Raw genomic sequence first — 21,822 nt, 5'->3', positions numbered from 1 at the left:
GAAAACTTACGAGACCTGCACAAACTGCCCAATAGCAGGCACGCCGTCCACAAGCACGTACACAACGTACGGCCCGGGAGGAGCGACGCTCTTGTTGGGCGGCATCGTGACGGTGATTGTTTGGTTCGTGCTGCCAGTTGCAAAGCCATTCGTGTCCAGGAATGCCATCCGGTGACCCATGTGCACAGAATGTGTGACAAAGCCACCGTAGTAGAGAGAGACTTTGACTGCCTTGGAGCCTGATGGGCAGTTGAATTTGATGGTGAAAGTGGATCCATCGGCTTTAAGAGCTTTGCTGGACAACGCGACATTAGAAGGACGGGTGGGGTTGTCTTGGAGATATGGCGGCGTGTAGATTTCGACGCGGAACTCGGTGACGTATGGATCCTTTGTTGTGGGCGTGAGGATTGGCTGCTCAACGGGGTTGGAACCCGTGATCAACAACGTACCGTCCAAAAGAAGGACAGCGACGCTGTGGTATAGGCGGGCAATCGTCGAGGTAGGCCCGGTGGTCCAGCGCTTTCCAAGAGGCTGGACAGGGTCATAGATCAGGACTTCCATCGTGGGATCACGGGCAATGCCAAAGCCTTGAGCGCCGTGGTTGCCGCCGTTCAGCCAGATGACTGTGCCATCTGGGAGGAGAGTGCCTTCCACCATGCATCGTCCCTCGGGCATGCTGTCCAATTCCCAACCAGGGTTGGTGGAGAGGGGTTGGATGCGACCACAAGAGGCGTCCGTAGGGGCGGTGACATCTTGATAAGGACCACCACCACAGATGATGACATCAGGATCCCAGTTGCTTGCGCTGGAGAGGGGGAGGAGGACGGATCCACCAGTGTTGGGGTAAGTGCGGTAGTCTCCGGGCAGATCGGCAAAAGTGCGAACGGTGCTGCCAGTGTCGACATTGAAGACCTCAGAAGACTTGGAGACGAAGACGAAAACGTTTCCGTCCCTCATGAGATGCATGAATGGATACATGTAGTAAGGCTGGTTCTTGGAGAGAATGGACATGGTGATACTCTTGCCCTGAGGAGTGCCATCAGCGTTCAGAATCTCATAGGTCGGGTTGTTGTTCTCGGGCTTTGACGGGTCGAGGCCATTGAGGGAGCCGGATGCAACGAAGAGCTTGCCATCAGGCATGATCTGAACAGATGGGTACCACCGAGCAGTCGAAAGTTGGCCTCCAGGCTCATTCCAGGCTTGGCCGTTCAAGGAGGCGTCAGTGTCAGATCGTTTGAGGAGACGAATACCCTTGAATCCGTCACCAACAGTTGGGTCGATGAAGTCCAATGGGGCATTACCACCGAGTGAAACGAACTGGCCGTCAGCAAGGAAGATACCACCAGAGCAGAAAGCATTTGTCTTGTAAGAAAGAGGGACGACCTTGTTCGTAGCTGGATCGTACTCGGAAGAGTAGGCATACTGGCCATTCGGAAGCTTAAGCTCAGTGTAGTTCTCTACCTTGTCCAGGAAAACCACACGACCGTTAGGCATGAGACCGGCGTGCATAGCGGGAACACCGGAACGACCAACGATGGCAATGGAACCAGGCTTCGCAGCAGCGGGAGCAGGGCTAGGGCCAGGTGCAGGCACAACAGGTGCGCCGAGACAAGGCCCTGATTGACACCCTTCCCCACAGTGGGAAGTGGAATTCCCACAGTATCCGTACATCGAACAGCAGGAACCCTGCGGCCAGTTTCCACAGATGGTTCCTCCAAAGTTTGACCCACAGCTTCCATCGGTAGTGGGCTTACCCGTAGGGCTTGCGACTGCACTGCTTACGCTAGAAGGCTTGCCAAGGACTGGTTCACCAGATGTAGTTATAGAAGGTGGTCTCGTTCCGGAAGAAGTTGGTTGAGCCGGTGCTGAGCTAGATGAGCTTCCTCCGCTGCAGCCATTCTGGCATCCATTTGCAGGCAAGCAATGGGTGTCTGTGCTTCCGCAATATCTAAACAGATGAGTTAGCCACAACAGGATAAAAATAATACCAGACATACCCGTAAGAGGAGCAGCAACCTCCATACGCGCCCTTAGGATCACAGGTAGCGCCTGCAAAATCTTTACCGCATCGGCCGTCTGAACGTGGGGCAGTCGAAGTGGGTTGGGGGCCTGCGCTCGACGAGGCAGCTGGAGAGCTGCAGCCGTTTTGGCAGCCATTTGCGGGCAAGCAGTGACCTTCTGTAGATCCACAATAACCATAGGAACTACAGCACCCACCGTAGGCGCCGTTGGGGTCGCAAGTGGCTCCAGCGAAGTCCTTTCCACACCTCCCATCGCTCCGGGGAGCGGTTCCGGATGCAGCTGGGGGAGTTGCAGCCGCGGAGGCGGAGGACACTGCGCCTGTGTTGCATCCTGATATACAACCGGTGCCGCAATGTGCAGGCGTGTTACCACACTAACCAGAATTCAGTTGTCATGTACATCCATGAGTCAAATTTGACATACCCATCCATAAGAGCTGCAGCAGGAACCAGTGTAAACTGTGCTGTTGGGGTCACAGAGCGTATTTCCGTTGTTTGGCCCACAAGTCCCGTCGGTCGAGTACTTGGTCTGCCTCTTCTCTGGGACATTGCGTCGGAATGACCTGGGGTAGAGATCATCATTGCTGATGTTTGCTTCGCAACTATGTCGAGTCAGAATACAAAGCTACATCCATACCAATTGACGTACATATTCTTCTCGGTGCATTGTTGGCCTCGCAGGCAAGGGTGTTTCCCAACGGAATTAAAATCGCAGGTCGGTTGGACCCAGGTAAAATCGATATTTGCCGCGGCGAACCCGGCGAATGCGCCAAAGGACAAGAGCGCGGTCCTCATAGTCGACACTAAGATCTAGACAGCGAATGTAAGCTCCTGTTAGAGGGTAGAATTCCAGACCCAGTCCAGACGATTCGGACGCTAATAAGAAGCAGAACGAGATGTGGGTGGTGTATGGCACAGTAGAGACGGAAGGTGTTGGTACGGATATCGCGGAAAGGCTGGGTTGTTGAAAGATGCTTGTGACTTTGTTGACGAAAGAAGAACCCAAGGACCAACCACGCCAAAGGCTTGGGAAGCCGCATTCTGGGAGTGGTCCCAACAGATGAAGTGTGAATACATACCCTTTGAAAATTGGGTCAGAGACCGTATGTGGGCGCGGTTTCTCAGGTTTAGTTTAGGAAATTTGATTGCCCAGAAACCAAGCCGTTGAATAGTAATGTCGGTGTCAGGATATCAGGAGACGAGATGTTTATTGGCAATAGTAATTAATATGCTTATAGCAAACTTCTGAACGAGTGTATTGCAAATCCCGGAAAAAGGTGTTCGCAACAAAAGAGGTGGATAAAATGTCAACACAAGCCGGAACGAGTGACGGCTGTAACGAAGGGTGACAGGGAGAAAACAAAAGAATGCTGGAGGCAAGGGAATTTTACAGCTGCCAACAGCGGAGGGAGGTAAGTCCTGAGAGTGAGGGAGCACTGTGGCTCAAGTATCGCGACGTGGTGGAGCATGGGACAAGCCCTCTTCGCTCTCTCAAACCGGGACCTTGACGAACCTGCAGTCCGTTTAGACACAGGCAGCCAATCGCAGGAGGAACTGAAGCTGAAGCTTTGATCAGCGGCAATTTAATCTGAGGCGCGGCCAATGCTAGTCAGATCTCCGCAGGGGATCTTCAGTCTGTCTTTTTCTATTCCTGGGCATAAGAGTTGGTCAATGACATTCCTGGCCATCGACACGAGAAACGGGACGACGCCGTCACATCGCCTTCGCCCTGGGGCGAATAAGCAAGAGGAGCTCGTAGCCTACGCGAAGCCGACGCGAAGCCGTCCGTCCCGGGCGATGGTGTTCTTTGTTGTCACGACGTACAAGAGAGTCATTGAACACAGCGGCGCGGAAGAGCCTGTCGTTCAGCGACTACCAGAAAGCAGCCGTGATAACTGTGAAAGGATATCATCGCCAATGCCGGAGCCCTGTAGAAAAAGCTTGTAAGGGTGTCAAGCAACGGATTTGTGTTGGACTCATGAAGAAGTCCTTCCCGCGCCAGCCCTGTCTGATTCAGGGGGCTTCGGGCGGCATTTTGCGCTTTTGGACGCCTTGACCCTACAATTCGCCAGGAACGGGAGTAGTGCGCCGAACTGTCAGGGGCACTCCAGCTTCATCTGACCGAAAAGCTGAACGCCATCCTGAACACGAGCCCTGATTTCTTCATGTTACGTCAAAGATTCATGCCCCAAGAGATTTAAAAGTGAGTCGTGCAGTTAATGCTATGCCCGGCAATAGGGAAGTGAGGAACCTATGAAGGAGGCTGAGTGAAATGCCATCCGGGGCCCGAAGCAACCCTCTTAACAGCTCGTATCTGCACCTCGAGGTCCGCAAGTTGATTAGCGACGGACTCCATGACGAAGGCACTGCCACGTGTTCCTGGTAGAGCAGGCGGCATGGAAATAGATCTTCAACGAGCAACTAAAGAGCATGAACAGTAGGTGGGTGTTTCCCTTACCTTTATCTTTACCTCCTCTTCCTCCTCCTTCTTCTTCTTCTTCTTCTTCTTCTTCTTCTTCTCCACTTTTTCGTCGTCGTCGCATCGTCAAATCCCCTTTCACGTTGCCACGATGCGACTGTGGCCGGATTGAGCAAGGATGAACCTCTGATGCAAGTCCTCATTGCCACCACACCCATTGATGGATGCGCCCACCCTACTGAACCGCACTTCAATGCCATGAAAAGAACAACTGTTACTAGAGTTTCACTGTTTCACCACCAAACCCCCTTTATGAGATTACCACAAGAACTCCTCAGCCTCTTCAATTGTGTGCTGACACCTTCGTCGGGTCATTGGCTCCACTTCAGAACGTAACTCTCCACACTTTTGACACTGAATCTAGCACGTGATTTGACAGAGGAAATCCTTCATATCCCTGCTTCGAGGGCGGCGCCAACAAACAACATTCAACTCAGCCCAAAACAGCCTCTGGCATGAGCTGGCAACCTGGCTCTCTTTGGGCTTCTTATACATGCGGGACACATTGTGGGTTCGTTCTGCTGCAGCACCACTTCGAAGACTCGACACTTCCCAGTGCCTCCCAGCGTTTTGTCACCGAACCGTGATGCCTTGCCGATTTCTGACAGGGCTACCATGATGGCCTCACCCGTCTTCACATCTCGAGGGTAAACGACACCGGTTGATCCGTTGCCAACCGGGTTGGTTTGGGGGTGGCCTGGCGACAAGAGGTCAACGACTGGCACGGCGGGCCGAGGCTTGGGCTTGCTGGGAGTAGTGTTATTCGTGATCCGGTATTCTGAACCTTTCCTAGCCGAGGGAGTCAGGTCGTGCGTTTCTGTAGTCGCGGGGCCCTCTAAACCAATGGGTGTGATTGACGGATGCAGCGGGTTGAGGCTCGCTGGATCGTGAGCTGCGCGGTCCACACTGCAACTCGAACATTTTGTGAAGAAGCTATCCCCACATTTCCACTAGACCACACATCAGTTGAGGCGTTTAGGAACCAGTAGAAGACTCACCACTCGCAAGGTCCAGTGACACATCTTAGGTATCTTCGTTGAGCCGATAGTGTACTGAAGCTAAGTAGAAGATGTCTCAGATCATCTGTATATATCCCTTTTTTAAGGCTTTAACCAGTCTTCACCGCCTCTGGTTTTCCACCGAAATCCTGCAGCTTCCCATCTCGACGCAAATTTAACCCCAATAGCGTGAAGGAAACGGGAAACGGAACTACGGTGAAAACGTGTTCATGAAAGGAGCCAGCGGCATACTCTCATACCAAAACCCATAGGAATGATGAAGAAGTCTCAAAGGTCTCTCGACTGCAAAAAGAGTCGGAAATTGAAGAGGGGATGAGCACTGCTTAGGTTGACGATGAACCCTTTCTTTGCTCTAGTCATCGTTCCTATCATCTCACGTACTTACTTCTCCCATGACAGCCACCAACCTCCAGAGCCTCTTATGTCATTTATACCAAAAGCATGCCTCCCCACTGCCACTTCCCTCCTGAAACAATGTAGCACCACCCACATGACACTGACAAGACACGTTTTCACTAGAAGCACGCTACATAGATACATACCTCCACAACCGGGCATTTGCACACCGCCACTTCCAGCCTGCACCGCCGAGCCTCTCTTCAGCCGACCTGCCGTACACCCTTCATCCCACATACACGAGATATCTCTAAGAAAGACTTCTGAATGACGCGTCGATCAAACTCGTTTCGGAAAGAGTGGTGGTTGAGGCAGAAATCTTCCCGTCCAATAATGCATATGCAAGTCGGAAAATTCAGCATCGGCGCTGAGAATGTGAGTAAATTTCGCGGGCTTGATGAATGCTGTGTGACGCTCGCCTATGTATGGACCGGGAGTCGGGTGCTGTGCATGGAGTGAAGAATTGAGGCGGCTTTTAGAAATAGTGGGTTAGGTCACACGAGGCTGGGGAAAGTAGCCAGTGGCGGGGTGGAGGACAGTATGGGACGGCATCCATGCCATGAGACAGATGCAATGCAGTCCAATATACGTAATGATGCTTCGCTTCACTGCACAGCACCGGTTCTCTTCTCTCGCCAGACGATCCATCCATCCACTTTCGCACCCGCGCCCGCATACATTGAACCAGGCTTCGGTCTGATCGCATTGCCCTCCAACCAAGTCCGCTTCCGACCCTCTTTCAGTGCGAAATCAATTCCCGTCTTTCCAAATTTCTCCTCCTGTCCTGGAACCTCAAACAGGATGGATAGCTTTATTCCCTGCCACTTCCTATTGTCCCATGTGACATCCCATCACACAAACCACCATTCTCTACTACGCAACCCCTGGTCGTAGATCTCGGCATACATGCACACCGCACAAATTCCATCTGCAGACCAGCATATCATTCTCACCTCCCCCTTATGCATGTCTGCCCTATGACACGGCTCTCAACGGCCCGGTGAGCAGGACCAGGGACTGCATCAAGGAAGCAGGCGGGTGTCTTCATGAAGCGCGGGAAGCAGCGGGCGTGTGCATGCTTTTGTTAGATTGCTGTGAGCGGAATGGAATGGCATGGCATGATTTGTGGTACTTAGGAAGGTGTGTGATCGGTGAGTGAAGTGGTTGGGAGATAACTAGCTAGGTGGCGGTTTAATGACAAGTTACGGCACGGTAAGTTGGAGGTGACTTGGGTTTTGGGACTGCATGGCTGTGCGTAGGAGCTTGGGTAGGTTACGTTGAGAAAGGAGTTAAAGTAGGGGCTGGAGAGGGAGGAGAGGGCTCCAATGACTAGCGTTTACAGAGAGTGAAGACTTCTTTCGAAGAGATACACGTTTAATACGAAAATCATGTTAGATTAGTAATTACCAATATCTTAACATCTCCCCTCGTGCGTCCCCCCTTTCTTCCGCTTTTCACCTAAACCACCCTCAAATAGAGTATACTGAATATTAACATAAAATTTTGAATCCAGCAAAAGGAGAATAAAGAAGGCCGAGGGAAATAGACTAAAGGGTGTAAAGAAAGTACGAAACTAAGCGTGTGTCGGCCGTTCCCAAATTGTTACAACTTTTCGTGTTTTTCATCATTCGTGCAATCGTTTGTCGCCTGCCTATACTCCACCCAACGCTTTTTACTGTCGGAAGGAAAACGAAAACCGAAATCTGCTATCTCCCCTTTCGGTCTATGACCATCTTCTGCCACCTCATCTAGCTCATCTCTTCGTTCTGTCTTGAACTTGGGATACTAATTACTCCCGATCCCCGCACCCACAACTAATAACCCTCACAAAGCCCCTCTTCTTCTTCTTCCCCTCCGCCTTTCCATCTTCCTTCGCAGAGCTATCACTCCTCTCCCTCTCCCTCAGGCCACCACCACCACTACCACTCCTATCTGCCAAACTCCCTCGACTCCCCCTCCACTTCTTAGCCCGCCAATACCCTACCAATCCCGCCTTCTCCTCCTCATCATCATCACTGTCCCAATCCCACGCGCTCATCGTGTTCTGTAGTGTGTAGCTCGCGCGACATACACTCGGCGTAGTTATAGTTGTGGAGGCTGAGTTAGAGTTGGAGATGTAGGGGTACAGTGTGCTAAGTTCGGAGGGAGTGGCGCTGGCATGGCGGCTGTAGCTGTAGCTGTAGGTTGCATATTGAGGTGGTGTTGTGATGTTTGCGAGGGAAGGGGGACGGGTTTGGGGATGCGAATGAGAAGATTTGGAGTGGGAGCTTGAGGGTGGGGTGGTTGGGGATGAGGGTAGCATGCCTGAAGGAGGGATGGGGATTACGGTTGCGGGAGGACCTGGGATGGGTTTGCGGGCGATTTGGAGACGGAGGAAAGGCTCGTGCGGATCAGCCATGGAGGGTTTGCACTCGCGCTGGGGCCGGAGAGCGCTGATGGTGGTGTCGGTAGTCATTGTTGCTGTTGTTGTTGCTGTTGTCGGCGGTGGAAGGAGTGATGAGAGCCGAATAGGGAGTTCGCTGAGATGGCTTAATGACGGGTGAGCTGATCTGCACTTAGGAGACGAGAACTTCGGAGTCGTGTTTCCTGAAGTAGACTCCTTGTGGAGTTTTGAGAGGTTCGTTGAACCAAAGTTGCGGCGAGAAGGGCTGAGAGGGGGAGTTGATTCGCCGGATTGAGACGGAAGTATTATAGTCTTTTTGCATCTCTCGCAGATGCCTGAGGTCGGCAGGATAGATTTTTTACAGATTTTGCAAATAGCGACAGTGGTAGATGATGTTGGGTCTGAATGTCTTGTCTGCTGAGGAGCCATTTGAAAGCCAAAGTCGAACTGCGGACTCGCAGTTGCTGATGGGTTGGGAGATGGAGCTGGTATTCTAGGTGAAGGATGAGGATCAGAACTTCTAATAATGTCGAGGACAGTTCCACTTGACAAGAGTTGCGATTCTGGAGCCCGTAGCAGAGTGTTTGAGAATGTGGTTTCTCGTCTCCTCGCGTTCTCGACGGCGCGTTTCTCGTACTCATCCCAGAGTTTGGCGGTATTTCGTGGTGTACAAGGTGGGGTTCGTGGATGCTTGAAAGGGGATGCTGTTCTAGCGAGTGGAGATGATGGATGTGGAACGAATGTGCAGTTTGAAGTCATTGTCGAAGTCATGTTCAAGTGTGATGAGAATAACGAAAGGAGAGTGTAGTGATTAGATGGTCGACGGTGATAGACACAAACGAATGTGGGTAGACAAGAGGGCTATCAGAACACGATAACCTTGATAACAGCGATAGGCAAGCAACCACGATATATACATGCGCAATCCCGTCTGCTGGACCCAAGGGGTGAGACATTGTTTATCAAGTAACCACTCTGGCCAGAATTGGAGGTTGGTTTTGGGGGGAAATCTGAAGTTGCAAGGGTTCGCGTTACATCGAACCTGTTCCCCGGATTTGTTGGTGAGCTTTATTGATCGCAACAAAAGATCTCGCTGTGTGATTTCCCTGTTCGACCAGCTAAAAGACGTCGTACTGATTGCGTTGTCCAATAGGCAGTCGGTGCCGCGCGGAAAGGCGTCAGTCGTAGCCTGATAGAGAAGACCACTGTTGAGAAGAGTTAAGCAAGGGATGGCTGTGTTGTCAATTGCCTAATCCCTTGATGGCTGGTTGATGGCGTCTGTCGAGATACGCTCTCAAACGATGGCATCTCCTGGCCATGCACATCATCCTTCCGGCAGGCGATAACAAGGCATTCATGCATCTCAGAAAGAACCGAAACGCCACCGAATGTCGGAAGAAGATGGGGCTACATCCGCGGACGCAGCTAGAGGAAGGCTGTGGTGACGCAAGGCCTTCTTTGTGCCCGAGAAGCGAGGGATCGAATGGCACGTAGTGGCGTACAGCATCGCTAGAATGTAACTATCCCCATTTTTTTTTGGTAGAGGTGATAAACCAAAACACAAATAACAATAGAGATGAATCGTGTTGGCACACCAGTTACTACAGATGCAAGCCAGGATAGAAATGCGAGCCGTCGTTTGATGACAGAACAAGATGGCGGGGAAAAAATAGAGATATCAGAAGTTAAGGAGACAATGCAAACTAGGAAAGAGTCCTGGACACATCTTACGCATGGAGCCGTGAGCACAACCAGTCGGGCTCTGAGGGTGATGCGAGGGCTGAATGCGAGGCACGATATCGGAGTCGTGAAGCGACCAGCAGGTTGCATCGTCGGAATCGGTGCCTTCCACAGCGCGTCGTCGTCTCAGCCACCTCCATGACTGTTGGCGGGAGGTTCGCCACCCCGGCAGACCAGTATCGATAAGATCGGTTCTGCATGATTGTACTGGGTCGTCGAAGTGGCAGGAAGACAAGCCATGATGCTCTTAAACTGAGAATTCATCGCAGAACTCGTAAAGGCCTTAACATCGCCGTTCATTGCATCCCTTCCCGGTGTCTAAGAGCAGTAAGCTCACTTAATATGCTCCTAAGGGCATCATTTGTCTAACCGTTTCCACACGCAGCGGAAGAGCGCATCCCATCCGAACAACGCAACGATGGCTCGCAAAGTCCCCTGTTCTGCCCTCGGCACTGCGGGGCCGGCATGGGAGATCCAATCCATGTCGGAACCTACTAGGACGTCCGTCAACCCGAAGATCAGATAGATTAGCGACGAGATACAAGGTAGATATAAATAATGAATGCCGGCCATGAGAAGATATCTAATCCTGTCACTTCCGCTAGCGTTTTCGGGTTAAGGCCTTCGAGTGCTTGAGAGAGCTTATCATCTCGGATCCCTTCTCCTCCATAGCCAACTCGATGAACCCGCCGCAAGATAAGTCCAGTGATACAACCTGGTTTTGGTCTTGGGTATCAATTTTATATTCTAATTGAGGCCGGTGGAAAAAAAAACCCTACGATGCGTCTCACATCTCTCAAAGAATTGGACCAGTCAGAGGGAACGGTCAAACTGCAGCAAGGTACAGTTCGGATGTATTTTATCGGCATCTTAGTTGCTAATGCTGGGCACAGAGAGAGGCGAGAATGGTGCTGAGATCGTTCTTGTCCCAGCTCCCTCAAAGACGGACCCAAATGACCCACTATGTTGGCCTCTGTGGAAGAAACATGTTGCTTTTACATCAATGTATATTGGATTACCTGGAAACACACGAGAGTATGTGACCTAACGACCACAAGCTGTGCATTCACTTTCCTCACCAACTATGCGATTGGTGGTCTCGCACCCGCATTCTTCGGCCTACATCTCGAGTTCAACAAGTCGATGACCGAAACAAGCAATCTGCTTCTCTGGCCAATCCTCGTCCTTGGCGTGTTCAACTTCTTCTGGGTGCCCCTAGCCAACTACTTCGGGAAGCGCCCTATTTTCGTCTTCGCCTCGCTCCTCCTCTGTCTCTGCTACGTGTGGGGAGCTACTGCACAGTCTTTCGAAAGCCTCATGTGGTCCAACATCATTGCAGCATTCGCTGGGTCCTCAACCGAAGCTCTAGGTGCCTCAATGGTAAACGTAAGTTTGGAGCGTGTGCTCTTACCTGGCTCCTGGGACTGCCGAGAACTTCAAGTTGTCGGATAGGGTGGCATTTTTCCAAACATTGACTGAGACATTGTCTAGGACTTGTACTTCCTTCACGAACGTGGCGCCAAAATGGGCATTTACATGAACGCAATTTCTGGGGGGAACACAATCGGGCCTTTGATTTGCGGGTTTATCGTGCAGAGTCTGGGATGGCGCTGGCATAAGTGGATAGCCGTGATATTCACTGGTTAGTATTTTACTCCACTTATGAGAGAGTATGGGGGGAGTGCTGATTGTCTCTAGCGATCAACTTTGTCGCAGTGCTTTTGTTCGTGCCTGAGACCCGTTACAATCGAGACCTGGGAAAGTCAAGACTCGATGCTAGCACGTCCGGCTTGGCCTCGGTTTCGGAAGAAGGATTCAGCGTTGAGAAAATCAAATCATCCAGTGTTAAAGAGGTCGCACGCCAACCGTCCAGTTTTCCGGTCCCCCAGGTTCCCAAGAAGACCTTCCTCCAAGAACTTAGTCTCTGGTCGGGAACTCCGAAAACAAATCTTGTTCTTATGGCAATTAGGCCGCTCCCTATGATCGTGTACCCTGCGGTCATTTTCTCGTTTCTTTGCTACTCCATCTCCCTCGTTGTAGTCGTAGCCGTCAACATCCTGCAATCTTTTGTGTTACAGGCCCCCCCTTATAATTTTCGGCCACAGATCGTGGGGTTACTTAACATCCCGGGCCTGCTTGGAAATCTATTCGGAGCATGGGCTGGAGGTAGGTCAATTGTGTTTTCATGGCTTTGATCAGCTGACTGAAGACGATTATATTAGGCAATATTGTTGACTGGTTCTGTGCATGGCGTACTAAGAAGAATAACGGAATATACGAGCCCGAATCTCGACTCTATATGCTCATCATCCCGTTCTTGATCACCCCTGCTGGCTGCATCGTGTTTGGCTATGGCGTGGAACGCAGCCTTTCTTGGGTAGCGCTATTTTTCGGGTATGGAATGATAAGCGTTGCACTTGCAGCGGTATGTAACAATTCCACACAACACAATGAAAGGTGCTAACATACCTACAGACTCCCACAATTACGATGGCTTATGTCAGTGACTGTGCTCTCCCGGTTAATTCAGACGCATTGTTACTTGTTAATGGATTAAAAAATATTGTCGCTTTTGGGTTTCTTTACGGCATCGTGCCATGGGTAGAAAAGGTAGGATACCGTGATTGCTTTGGAACCCTGGCTGGTATCTTCGTGGGAGTGGTTGGAATTGGTGCGATCACTTTGATTATGTTTGGTGCTAGACTTCGACATATAACGGCGCAGTGGCGAATCATCCTGTGAAATCTATAAAACGGGTGAACTGGAACATGTGCCGGCGGAGATGACAAGTTGGAATGACTAAGGAATTGAGGAAGAGGATGACGAGAATAGGAAATCTGAAATCACAGGTTGGATTTCTATTGACCCAATGCGCTGGACCAAAAGGGCCAGCCAAGTATGTACAAAAGTAATAACAGACACGACATGTCTTGCCAGCCTGGTGGCACCCATACCATCATGGCCCGGATTATATTGTCCGCTGTCGCGCGCCTTCTATCAGTTTAGTGTGCATTTCTGCAACTTCGGGGATGATGATAGATTCGATCTCGACGGCAGGTTCACCATGTGGAATTGCGTATTTTGTGCTGACTGAGTGATCGCTCACCTCCTTCTTTGCTAGGAGATCCGCGGCACCGACAAGAGATTCCACCCCAGAGAAACTTTTCGTCCTCCGGTTACGGGGCACCCGAATCCACTTCTCACCAGCAGTGGAGACGAAGACAACTTCCCATTTCCGAGTCAAAAGTAGGTTCCCAATGACCAGGTGGTGTCCATATTTGTTCATCGAGTATTGTGCCTTCTTTACCAACATGGATGGGTCGGTCTCAAGTTTAAAACTAACGATGATGCCCTCGGGCGCCCACCCATCCACGAGTGCTTTAAGGAATTTCGGCACCGGCTCGAGGTCAATGATCAAGCTTCGGCCTTCGGTCCGGGCTGCGGGCGGCTTCCCGTTGCTGGCCCCGTTCGGGCCGTCTGCGCCTTGGCTGAACTCCTCGGACGACTGGATCTTGTGCTCAACCATGCGGTCGTGGGGAACAAAGAAATCAGAGACGGCTGCGGCAAGGTAGAACATGGCCCTGGGCCCTAAGGGCTGCATCAACTTTGCCACTTCTCGCAAGTCCCATAGATACTCGGTAATGGTCACAAAGGATAAGATTAACAGCCTGCCCTCTCTTTTCACCTCCATGTACTGCCGGAGCACTCGGAGCATCTCTTCTTGATGCTGCTCGTCCACGGTGACGCGTCCATTCTCTTCTTTCATGAAGTCCAAGAACGACCGTGTGTTGTGCGAATAGTGTCGTGAGTAAGGCAGGAGCGAGAATTGGCGGTGGAGGAAGATGACGGCGTATCCATTTTCGAGAAAGTACTCGGCACTGGTGGCGCCACGGGTTCCGGCAGAGAAGTTGTCGATGTATCGTACTGTCTGGGCCTCTAGGGGCACTGTGGTACCCCCCGAGGTTACTAGCACAACGCGGCGTCCCTCGTCTGCATGGCGACCGATGAACTCACGAGCAAGAGTAACGTTTCCCTTAAGGTCCTTTGGTGGAGGGTTGTTGGTGAAGTAATGGCTCTCGTCTGCCTCAATACTGCTTGTCATGGCGGCAGCAAGTTTGCAGTTTCATGGAGAAAGCAGAGGACATGATCCATACTTTTGTAGCAACTATAGTGGGGGTGGTGTGGTGACCCGGCATGTCCTCGGTCTTGGCGTGCATACATACTCGGTATCATAAAGTCACGTGGTTACTGTCACTTTCATCCCCGATGGCGTCGATGTCGCGTGAAGCCCACAGACTTCATCGTCGATCTAATCTTTCGATCTCACGATGGCTGTGCGTTCCACGGATGACGAGAAAATATTTGAAGTGACCGCTCCTCTGTGTCGCGATGCTTGATGTCGTCTTGTTTTGCCTTAGGACTTCGGAGCTCTAATCGAACGACGACAGCTGCTTTCTTCGCCCATCACTGCATTCCCCTAATCTGTTCGTCGACGCTTTACTAATACCTCAGGGCAAGCTCTCATCTAATCCTCTGCTGCGACCGAGGACTGCTCCCACTCTCATATCGAGCACCATGGTCATGGCCTGACTTATCCCCAACTTCTGCGCGCCATCGCCGATGACCCTCCCACGACGATATCCATATACCTAGCCACGTGATTCTGTAGTGCGCAGATCGTCCAGGGGTTCAAAGTAGCCGTGAGAAAACAGGTCAGATGGAGCTTGTCCTCTCAGAGCGTCAAGATGGGGTCGCATCTGAGAGCCGTCATTCGCTGGGAACAAATCCCGAAGGCACCGTCCAATCTGAGCGCCCGCCACGCTTCGGGGTCAGGCTGTTTTGTTCGACATGTTTCCCCGCGGAGAGCGGTGGCGACACAGCTAACGCCTTCACCCTTCTTCCCACGGCCCGTGATTTCGTCATGTGTTATTGATATGGCTGGATTCAATGGTAAATTCTCGATCTCCTCGTGAGCGTCGACACCGCTTTCGAATCGCAATCTTCACTGCGGTTGGAACATCCTTGGATCGATATGTCGTTTGGGCAGAACCTTGGGTCCGGAATGGGCCCTCCGTCCAAGGTCGCAATCCCTCGGCTTGAAAGACCTGGCGAAACAAGCTACAGGCATAGCGGAACCAACAGACACAGAGTCCAGCGAGCCTGTGTGACATGCCGGACGCGGAAAGTGAAATGCAATGGAGTCCAACCCTGCCAAAATTGTCGTGACAACGACACGGCATGTGTTTATATATCAAGTCGAAAAGATCGGCTCAGAACGTAAGTGACGAGCCCCTTTGTGTTCACGGAGAGGCTAACAAATATTAGGGCCACAAACCAGAATCAAGATATGATTAAGATATTGAAAGACCTACTTGAACGAGTTGGAACTGTGGATAGGAAAAGAATTGAGAGTGTGCTAGCAGGTGTATGTCCCCAACATCTACGTCGTCATCCAGGTTCCCCGAGTTTAATAATAATTTAGGTTGTTGAAGATGTCGCGGATGCCGCCTTGTCAATCCAAAAGTCCCCCGAAACAAAAAGATTCCCCGATCAGGAAGAGGAAAGGGGGGAAGCTTTGGCTAGTGCAGAAGTTGGGTACTAAACCCTCGGTACAAGTATCAGACCTTATTTTGATACTGACAAAGTCCTTTGGAGGCGCTACTTGAGTGGCATTCCAGCTGACAATGCGCATATCATTATCATCTGGTGGTACCACTTCCCCTTTCCAGTCCACTTCAAGCAGAGCTCATGCTAATCGTTCTTTCACCTTGGTAGATCAAATGAGGATCTGGATCTCCTTGACGAGGACTTGCTCAGTAGCGAGCAATCACGAGCAACAGGGTTCATAGGCAAGAATTCTGAGATTCAATGGTTCCGTCGCTTGCACCATGACGTAGACCGCCCAGCTGAGGATGGTGATAAGTACGAGGGTCCATACGGCCCACCAGGAGACAACCCTAATGCAGCTGCACAGCGTATGGATGCGATGAAACGTCGTCAGGCCAAAGACTCAGGACCTCCGTCGCAACTGAGCAATTTCAACTTTTATTTGGACGACGAAAAGCTCGAGACAGATTCGATGGTTGATCCTCTCGAACTACCACCATTTGCGATAGCGGAGAAACTCTTCAATTGTTACATGCAATCCGTGCAAACCTCCTTCCCGATCCTTGCCGAAAGAATTTTCAGGAACCAGTTCTATCACTTCTACGCTTCGGTAGGCCGGGGGACACCCATCAATTTGCCCGAAAAGTGGCAGGCGATATTGAACCTAGTTTTTGCCGTCGGCGCTGTCTACTCTCATTTGACGGAAGCGAACTGGCGTGGCGATGGTAAGACCGAACAATTTCCTGTATGAGCTGGCGACTAACACACTCTAGAGCGAGACCATGTGATATATCACTCACGTGCAAGTATCTTAGGCCTCAGAGACCCTTCTTGGGTGTCCAATCCCGATCTCTTGCAAATGCAGATAATTGGACTTCTATCTCTATATTACCTTGCTATTGGGCACATTAATAAGTACTTAGAACGTCGCTTCTCATTCTCCTCCTACATATCAATTCTAGGTACCTATGTAGGTCCTAACCCATTAGCCCAGTATGTTAACTATAATGATAGGGCTTGGGTTGTCATTGGCATCTCGGTACGGCTTGCCTATGCGCTTGGATTACATGTACGAAATGAAGATCGATCGACTTCCGCAGTGAGGAAAGAGACTCTAGTACGAATGTGGTGGGGTCTTTATTCTCTGGAACGAGTTCTGTCCGCCGTCTCTGGCCGCCCAAGTGTTGTGCACGAGGTGTATTGCTCAGTGCCACTGCCGCTACCGCTCTCTACCGAAGAGATGGACGAGGCAACCGTAGTCGCTCATCTCGACAGCCGGGCCAGAAAACCCGGATCGCATGACCTGGCCTATTCAGGAACGGGCTCAACAACATCCTCAAGGAAAGGCTCCTCTATTCCCGCTTGGTCCCTCAGTGAGCCGTCAAATTCAGGGTCATTTCTTAATAGCTGGGCTAAGCTCGGTATGATCACGCATAACACCATCATCGGCTTGTACTCTGCAAGACTTGTCAGCAAATCTTGGGAAGATGTGCAGAAAATCATTGTGGAGCTCAGCCAGGAACTTGAAACCTGGGCGTCAAATCTACCGCCCGGTTTCAACTTTTCACTACCCAACAGCGACCAGATTTTCCGGCGTGAGCGGCTGATACTCGAAATGTATTATCAAAGCACGAGGATTCTCATTACCCGATCCTGCTTGTGTAGACTCGACCGCCGCATTGAGAATCAAAGTGAGGGATCCAACAATTTCAACAAAAGAACTGCCCAGTCTTGCATCAGCGCAGCAATATCAGTAGCACAGCTTTTCCCAGATAAGATCGAACCCGCAAAGCTCTATCAGATGGGTCCATGGTGGTCTGTTGTTCACAGTCTCATGCAGGGTCTCGCAATCCTGCTCCTGGAACTCTCCTATGAGGTCACCCATTCTACTCAGGAATATCAAACAATCCAGGATTGTCAGCAAATTGCCTCATCACTGCACAAGCTCATGCGGTGGTTAAAGGCCATGGCTCAAAACAACGCCACCGCAAAACGTGCCTACAGCGTAGTACTCGGGCTCGTCCAGAAGGTCATCAAAAACGTCAAGCCAGAAATTGCTGAGCTACTAAGAAATGATACCAAGTATACGCCAACATTTGAACCCCAAGCATCGAGCTTTAGCGCAAGGAAATCTCCGGTCTTAGCAGAAGAATCATCGGAGTGGTTGAAGAGTGGTGCTGGGAAGAATTTTAGCATTCACCCACACGACATCACGATGAACCCATGTGAATACGAAACAACGAACCGCCCGGGCATCCCTCAGGCTAAAGAAGGATTCTCCAGGCAGGCTGATACACCTGCTGCTTTTCAAGACTTCTTAGCGAATACAGGACCTCTGTATTCAATATTCACGCATCTATTCACTACGACTCATGATGAACAGAATCCTCTTCCATTCGCCACCACCATAGATGGGGATCAAGAAATGTTAAACGAGCCTGACCAGCAGCAATCATTCTGGGATTGATGTCAATTTACAGCTATCCATGCACCGAGGTTCTCGTTGTTTTGCTACACGTTCTCAGAGTCTAACTGTTGAACATTTGCTGGGATAAGGGAGAACGCCAATATAGTGTATATTTATGTCCTAAATTGCCTCTGCTATGTTCCAGAGGAGAGGCTCGTCCTCATTTTCTGAATGGTATCTTTTCTACTAGGTCTTATCCAGAGAAGACACCTATATTTATAATGGTACACGTAATTACTTGGGACACTTGATGGATGTCAAAATTTGGATTTCTTCCGTAGATCTCATGAATTTTCACGTCGACAAGATAGTAAAGAAGATCGAGAGACTCATTAATGGAAAGCTATCAGACTAGGAGACTTTTGGGTCGTTCAAAGTTTGGGAATGAATAGCTCAAGGCTCTCACTGGGCATGTGATGCTCTTATTTATTCTATTATCTTTAAATATTCCATTACGCGTTTGAGAGTTACTCAACCATCAGAAGAGGCTCCATTTACGACATGTATTTTTGTTGCTCTTGACGTGATTTGGTTGTTCTGTCAGCTCTTGATGGTAGTAGCTGGGGCTGCACTGATGTGTGCGATAATTCCTTCAGTCGAGGCGGAACTAGACCCTTGGGTCTCGTCAGGGAATGCGACGTAGGATCGGACTCAACCGTGTCCTAATATATGGGGTAATTGAATATGTGCGCCCTTCGGCATCGTCCTAGACCCCTTTCGTTTCTCTACCTCGCTCCTCTGGAGGCAAAATAGTTGGATACGAGCTTTCTGCTGCTTCTTCCTTGACTAACAGAACCACCTGATTGTGGACATTCGCGTCTGGCTCATTCTCAGCGCCTCCAACACTGTCGTCTGCTTCCGTGAACTCCCCCAAACTGTCTTCGACCTTCGGCTCAGACGAAGCAACCCATTTCCGCCCCTTCCATTTCTCTCGAAAAAAGCTCTTGAAGTCTTGCTGATGGCCACTGGTATCCAGATACTCACTACCCTCCGGCGCCGCGTTCCTCCCACGAACATAGCGTTCGTCTGAACGCTGGAAGGCCTGAGCCATCCTGTACTCTTTCTCGTTGCGGAAAGCGACAGATGCGTCGAATGTGACTTTTTTAGGCTGGCCGGATATGCAGAGGCGTTTTGCTGGGCAGGATATTTCTGGGAATGAGGGTGTGGATGGGCTTCGTGGACGTTTTGCGCTCCCGAGAGTTTCTACATTTTGCTGCTCTTGGTCTTGCTGTTGCCGTGGTTGGCGCTGTAGTTGTCGTTCTTCATGAAACTTGCGATGGGCCTCCTCCAGCTTCAAGATAAGGTTCGCATAGTTCCTATGGGCCTCTTTCTTAGCTTCCAGGGCTTTCTGCCGCGGTCCAAAAGTCGGTCGGCGGTCTTGATGTGAAGCATATTCCATATCCGCAACAGTCATCGCGTCGTAGAGTTCCCGAAACGGATGGCACGTGTTGCAGTCTTGGCCTTTTGTTTCCGTTGCTGGTTCCGTAGCGGCAGGGGCTAATCCTCCGTCAGGCGACGTCGAGCCTAGTAGTCTGTTGCATGCGCCACATCTTATATAGTCTGGAACTCCATTTGCTTCTCCGGCCCGAGCCGACAGGCCGTCTACCTCTACCATTCTCGGTCTCAGCTCCGGCGCAATAGGGTGTCCAGTCAGATTGCCGTGGCTCTTTCCAGGTAGTTGTTGGCCGGGAAATGTTCCGAATGGCTGATGACGACAGGAAGACGTCGTAAGCTAACCTTATCAAGCAGCCTTTGCGGTGAAGTGAAAGGAGCGAGTGCGGTTCCAGCAGCACCTGATTAGACACACGTCGAATCGCCTTTACTGCAGGACACGAGATTCTGCGGGACGGGCCGTGGGGATGATGGGGCGCTGTCGACGGGGCTGTAAGTTTCCGGAAATGGATGGTGTGGATGTTGCTATTATTCGACCCTCACATGCAGGAGTGATTGACGTGTTGCGTGCGTGGGATGGACTTCCTCTCGCTAATCTTAACCCTTGTCTCCGCCATTTTGGGACCAATTTAGATGGTTGTGGGGACCGTTCGAAGTTTTAATGTTTCATCTGACTGTCGGGGATTTCTTTCCGTTGTTTATACCTTCAATGCCTTGCATTTTTGTATCTTGCACCTATTAAACACATACCCTAGCTTCCTATCAACATCGCCAGCGGAATCCTAAGACCCTCCACATTGGATAATAGTAGCCATCACGTCTTTGCGGATGTATTCAGGCCTATTTTATTTCTATCCTAGGGACTGAAAGTAAGCGCGGGATGCCGAAGATCAGTAATCGGGACATACTTATTGCCTCTTCATCACCATCCTAGATGTTGAATTAGAGTTCTAGACCACCGAAATCTAAGCGAAGCGTCTAATAAGTGTGATATCCTAGCGCATGTATTTCTACTTGTCCGGCGTTCGCTAGTATGCATCTCTCACATAGAGGAGCCGATAACATCTACGGTTGAGCCGATGAACTAGCAAAACGAAGGGCAGTATCCACATCCTCATCCGCATTTAGAGGATGTTCGCATCCCCGGCCAAAGCAGGTTAAACGTGCTGTCATCATGAAGGACAATCAGCACTCCTTCCGTTATGTACCCAATAAATTCAATACGGGATTGGCCACTACTAAAATGAACCAAGAGTCCGTACTCTGTGCTCGAAGCGTGCCTCAACGACCCGACAGGTCGACAATATATCGTTGGCAAGAACGGCGGCAAGTATAGTGTAGCCGATATCGGCGCATTTCCCTGGGTGTGCTCTGCTCTGTGGTCTGGCATCGAATTAACCAAATTTCCGAAGTTGAATGCTGTGTGGAAGCGGCTTTAGCGCCAAATGGGGAGGATCGGGTTGTGAAGTTGAGGAGGGACCTGAGTGTGGGGACCCATTTAAGGCGTGGGCCTTGAAGAGGAAAAATGAGTTGAAGGAGAAGCTTGGGTCGTGAGGCAGGAGTGGGTAGTGGTAGTAGAAATTAGAAGCTGTGTCCATGGTGGCGGTCACTAGTATGGCTTCTCAATATAGTTTAAATATATTCCATACTCTCTCTCTTGATCTGTTGTCTAACCACAGCGACAGAGCCTTCAGTGACAAAGCTCATTCCCGTCGTTTGAGTCCTTGAGGCGGCCTTTTTTTGTTTCCTGTATTTGCTTCTAGTGGAGATTTAGCAGCGTAACCTTTTCTGGGCCTCCAGTACTTTGTCTAAAGCCTACATAAAATTAGCATCAATTTCTTTTTTGGCCAGAGAACGTACCAATACACCACCATGCTTACGGCGACCAAACCTCCAACAATACAACAAACCATAGCCCCGACGCTAAAATCTACACAGCTCTTAGCTATTGAATATAAACATGTTTCCCTGACAATCCCTACCGGTTAATATGGCCAACTGGGTGTTGAGGCCGTTGGTTCCTATTAGTAGTGGAGAAGCACTCGGATTGATCGATTTGAGCGCACTTGTCTTGCACAAAGGGGACGAAGCGCTGTAGATCTGCTCAGCCGTGATGGTATAGGGTGTCGATGCACATCCGAACTCAGTCATCCACATTGTACTGTAGATGAAGATCGCCTCGTAGCACTCAGCAAAGAATGAATTAGTGCATCTGGTAACATAAGAGTCGCTTGAGCACGTTCCAGTACATTGGTCTAGAGAGGATGAAGGAACACAGGAGGTTGGAAGAAAGCACTCTGAAGGAGGAGACAGCGTGT

At 50.5% G+C, this 21,822-nt stretch overlaps 8 protein-coding genes across 8 annotated transcripts; 3 read left to right on the top strand and 5 right to left on the bottom strand.

Moving 5' to 3' along the window:
- Positions 1-6: 6 nt before the first annotated feature.
- BDR25DRAFT_309908 (DUF1929-domain-containing protein) lies at positions 7-2,816 on the bottom strand (the record flags this gene model as incomplete). Its single annotated transcript, XM_033691121.1, has 4 exons — positions 7-1,948; positions 1,998-2,395; positions 2,446-2,623; positions 2,671-2,816. 4 exons carry the CDS (start codon positions 2,814-2,816, stop codon positions 7-9), a joined length of 2,664 nt encoding a protein of 887 aa, XP_033553371.1.
- Positions 2,817-3,623: 807 nt separating this feature from the next.
- BDR25DRAFT_349611 (uncharacterized protein) lies at positions 3,624-4,179 on the top strand (the record flags this gene model as incomplete). The annotated part of the gene is made up of 3 exons (XM_033694576.1): positions 3,624-3,951; positions 3,979-4,104; positions 4,133-4,179. The coding sequence occupies 3 exons, from the start codon at positions 3,624-3,626 to the stop codon at positions 4,177-4,179; spliced, it is 501 nt and encodes a 166-aa protein (XP_033553370.1).
- A 749-nt stretch (positions 4,180-4,928) lies between these two features.
- On the bottom strand, positions 4,929-5,913 carry BDR25DRAFT_339512 (uncharacterized protein; the record flags this gene model as incomplete). The annotated part of the gene is made up of 2 exons (XM_033693397.1): positions 4,929-5,450; positions 5,905-5,913. The coding sequence occupies 2 exons, from the start codon at positions 5,911-5,913 to the stop codon at positions 4,929-4,931; spliced, it is 531 nt and encodes a 176-aa protein (XP_033553369.1).
- A 1,428-nt stretch (positions 5,914-7,341) lies between these two features.
- Positions 7,342-9,342, bottom strand: BDR25DRAFT_66958 (uncharacterized protein). Its single transcript, XM_033698903.1, has one exon. It carries the CDS (start codon positions 9,067-9,069, stop codon positions 7,705-7,707), a length of 1,365 nt encoding a protein of 454 aa, XP_033553368.1. The 5' UTR covers positions 9,070-9,342; the 3' UTR covers positions 7,342-7,704.
- A 1,299-nt stretch (positions 9,343-10,641) lies between these two features.
- Positions 10,642-12,780, top strand: BDR25DRAFT_339510 (MFS general substrate transporter; the record flags this gene model as incomplete). Its single annotated transcript, XM_033693396.1, has 7 exons — positions 10,642-10,879; positions 10,932-11,043; positions 11,097-11,424; positions 11,530-11,680; positions 11,737-12,204; positions 12,261-12,463; positions 12,514-12,780. Exons 1-7 carry the CDS (start codon positions 10,819-10,821, stop codon positions 12,778-12,780), a joined length of 1,590 nt encoding a protein of 529 aa, XP_033553367.1. The 5' UTR covers positions 10,642-10,818.
- A 115-nt stretch (positions 12,781-12,895) lies between these two features.
- BDR25DRAFT_300490 (phosphopantothenate-cysteine ligase) lies at positions 12,896-14,204 on the bottom strand. Its single transcript, XM_033689387.1, has one exon. The coding sequence runs from the start codon at positions 14,138-14,140 to the stop codon at positions 13,007-13,009; it is 1,134 nt and encodes a 377-aa protein (XP_033553366.1). The 5' UTR covers positions 14,141-14,204; the 3' UTR covers positions 12,896-13,006.
- A 711-nt stretch (positions 14,205-14,915) lies between these two features.
- BDR25DRAFT_277719 (uncharacterized protein) lies at positions 14,916-18,470 on the top strand. The gene is made up of 7 exons (XM_033687630.1): positions 14,916-15,315; positions 15,364-15,463; positions 15,521-15,633; positions 15,814-16,013; positions 16,053-16,370; positions 16,419-16,560; positions 16,660-18,470. The coding sequence occupies exons 1-7, from the start codon at positions 15,071-15,073 to the stop codon at positions 18,110-18,112; spliced, it is 2,571 nt and encodes an 856-aa protein (XP_033553365.1). The 5' UTR covers positions 14,916-15,070; the 3' UTR covers positions 18,113-18,470.
- A 65-nt stretch (positions 18,471-18,535) lies between these two features.
- On the bottom strand, positions 18,536-19,956 carry BDR25DRAFT_66928 (uncharacterized protein). Its single transcript, XM_033698902.1, has one exon. It carries the CDS (start codon positions 19,725-19,727, stop codon positions 18,819-18,821), a length of 909 nt encoding a protein of 302 aa, XP_033553364.1. The 5' UTR covers positions 19,728-19,956; the 3' UTR covers positions 18,536-18,818.
- Between the last annotated feature and the right edge of the window lie 1,866 nt (positions 19,957-21,822).

The sequence above is a fragment of the Lindgomyces ingoldianus genome (assembly GCF_010093535.1).
Source record: "Lindgomyces ingoldianus strain ATCC 200398 unplaced genomic scaffold BDR25scaffold_3, whole genome shotgun sequence".
NCBI classification, from domain to species: Eukaryota; Fungi; Ascomycota; class Dothideomycetes; order Pleosporales; family Lindgomycetaceae; genus Lindgomyces; species Lindgomyces ingoldianus.
This window is presented reverse-complemented; position numbering and strand designations above follow the sequence as displayed.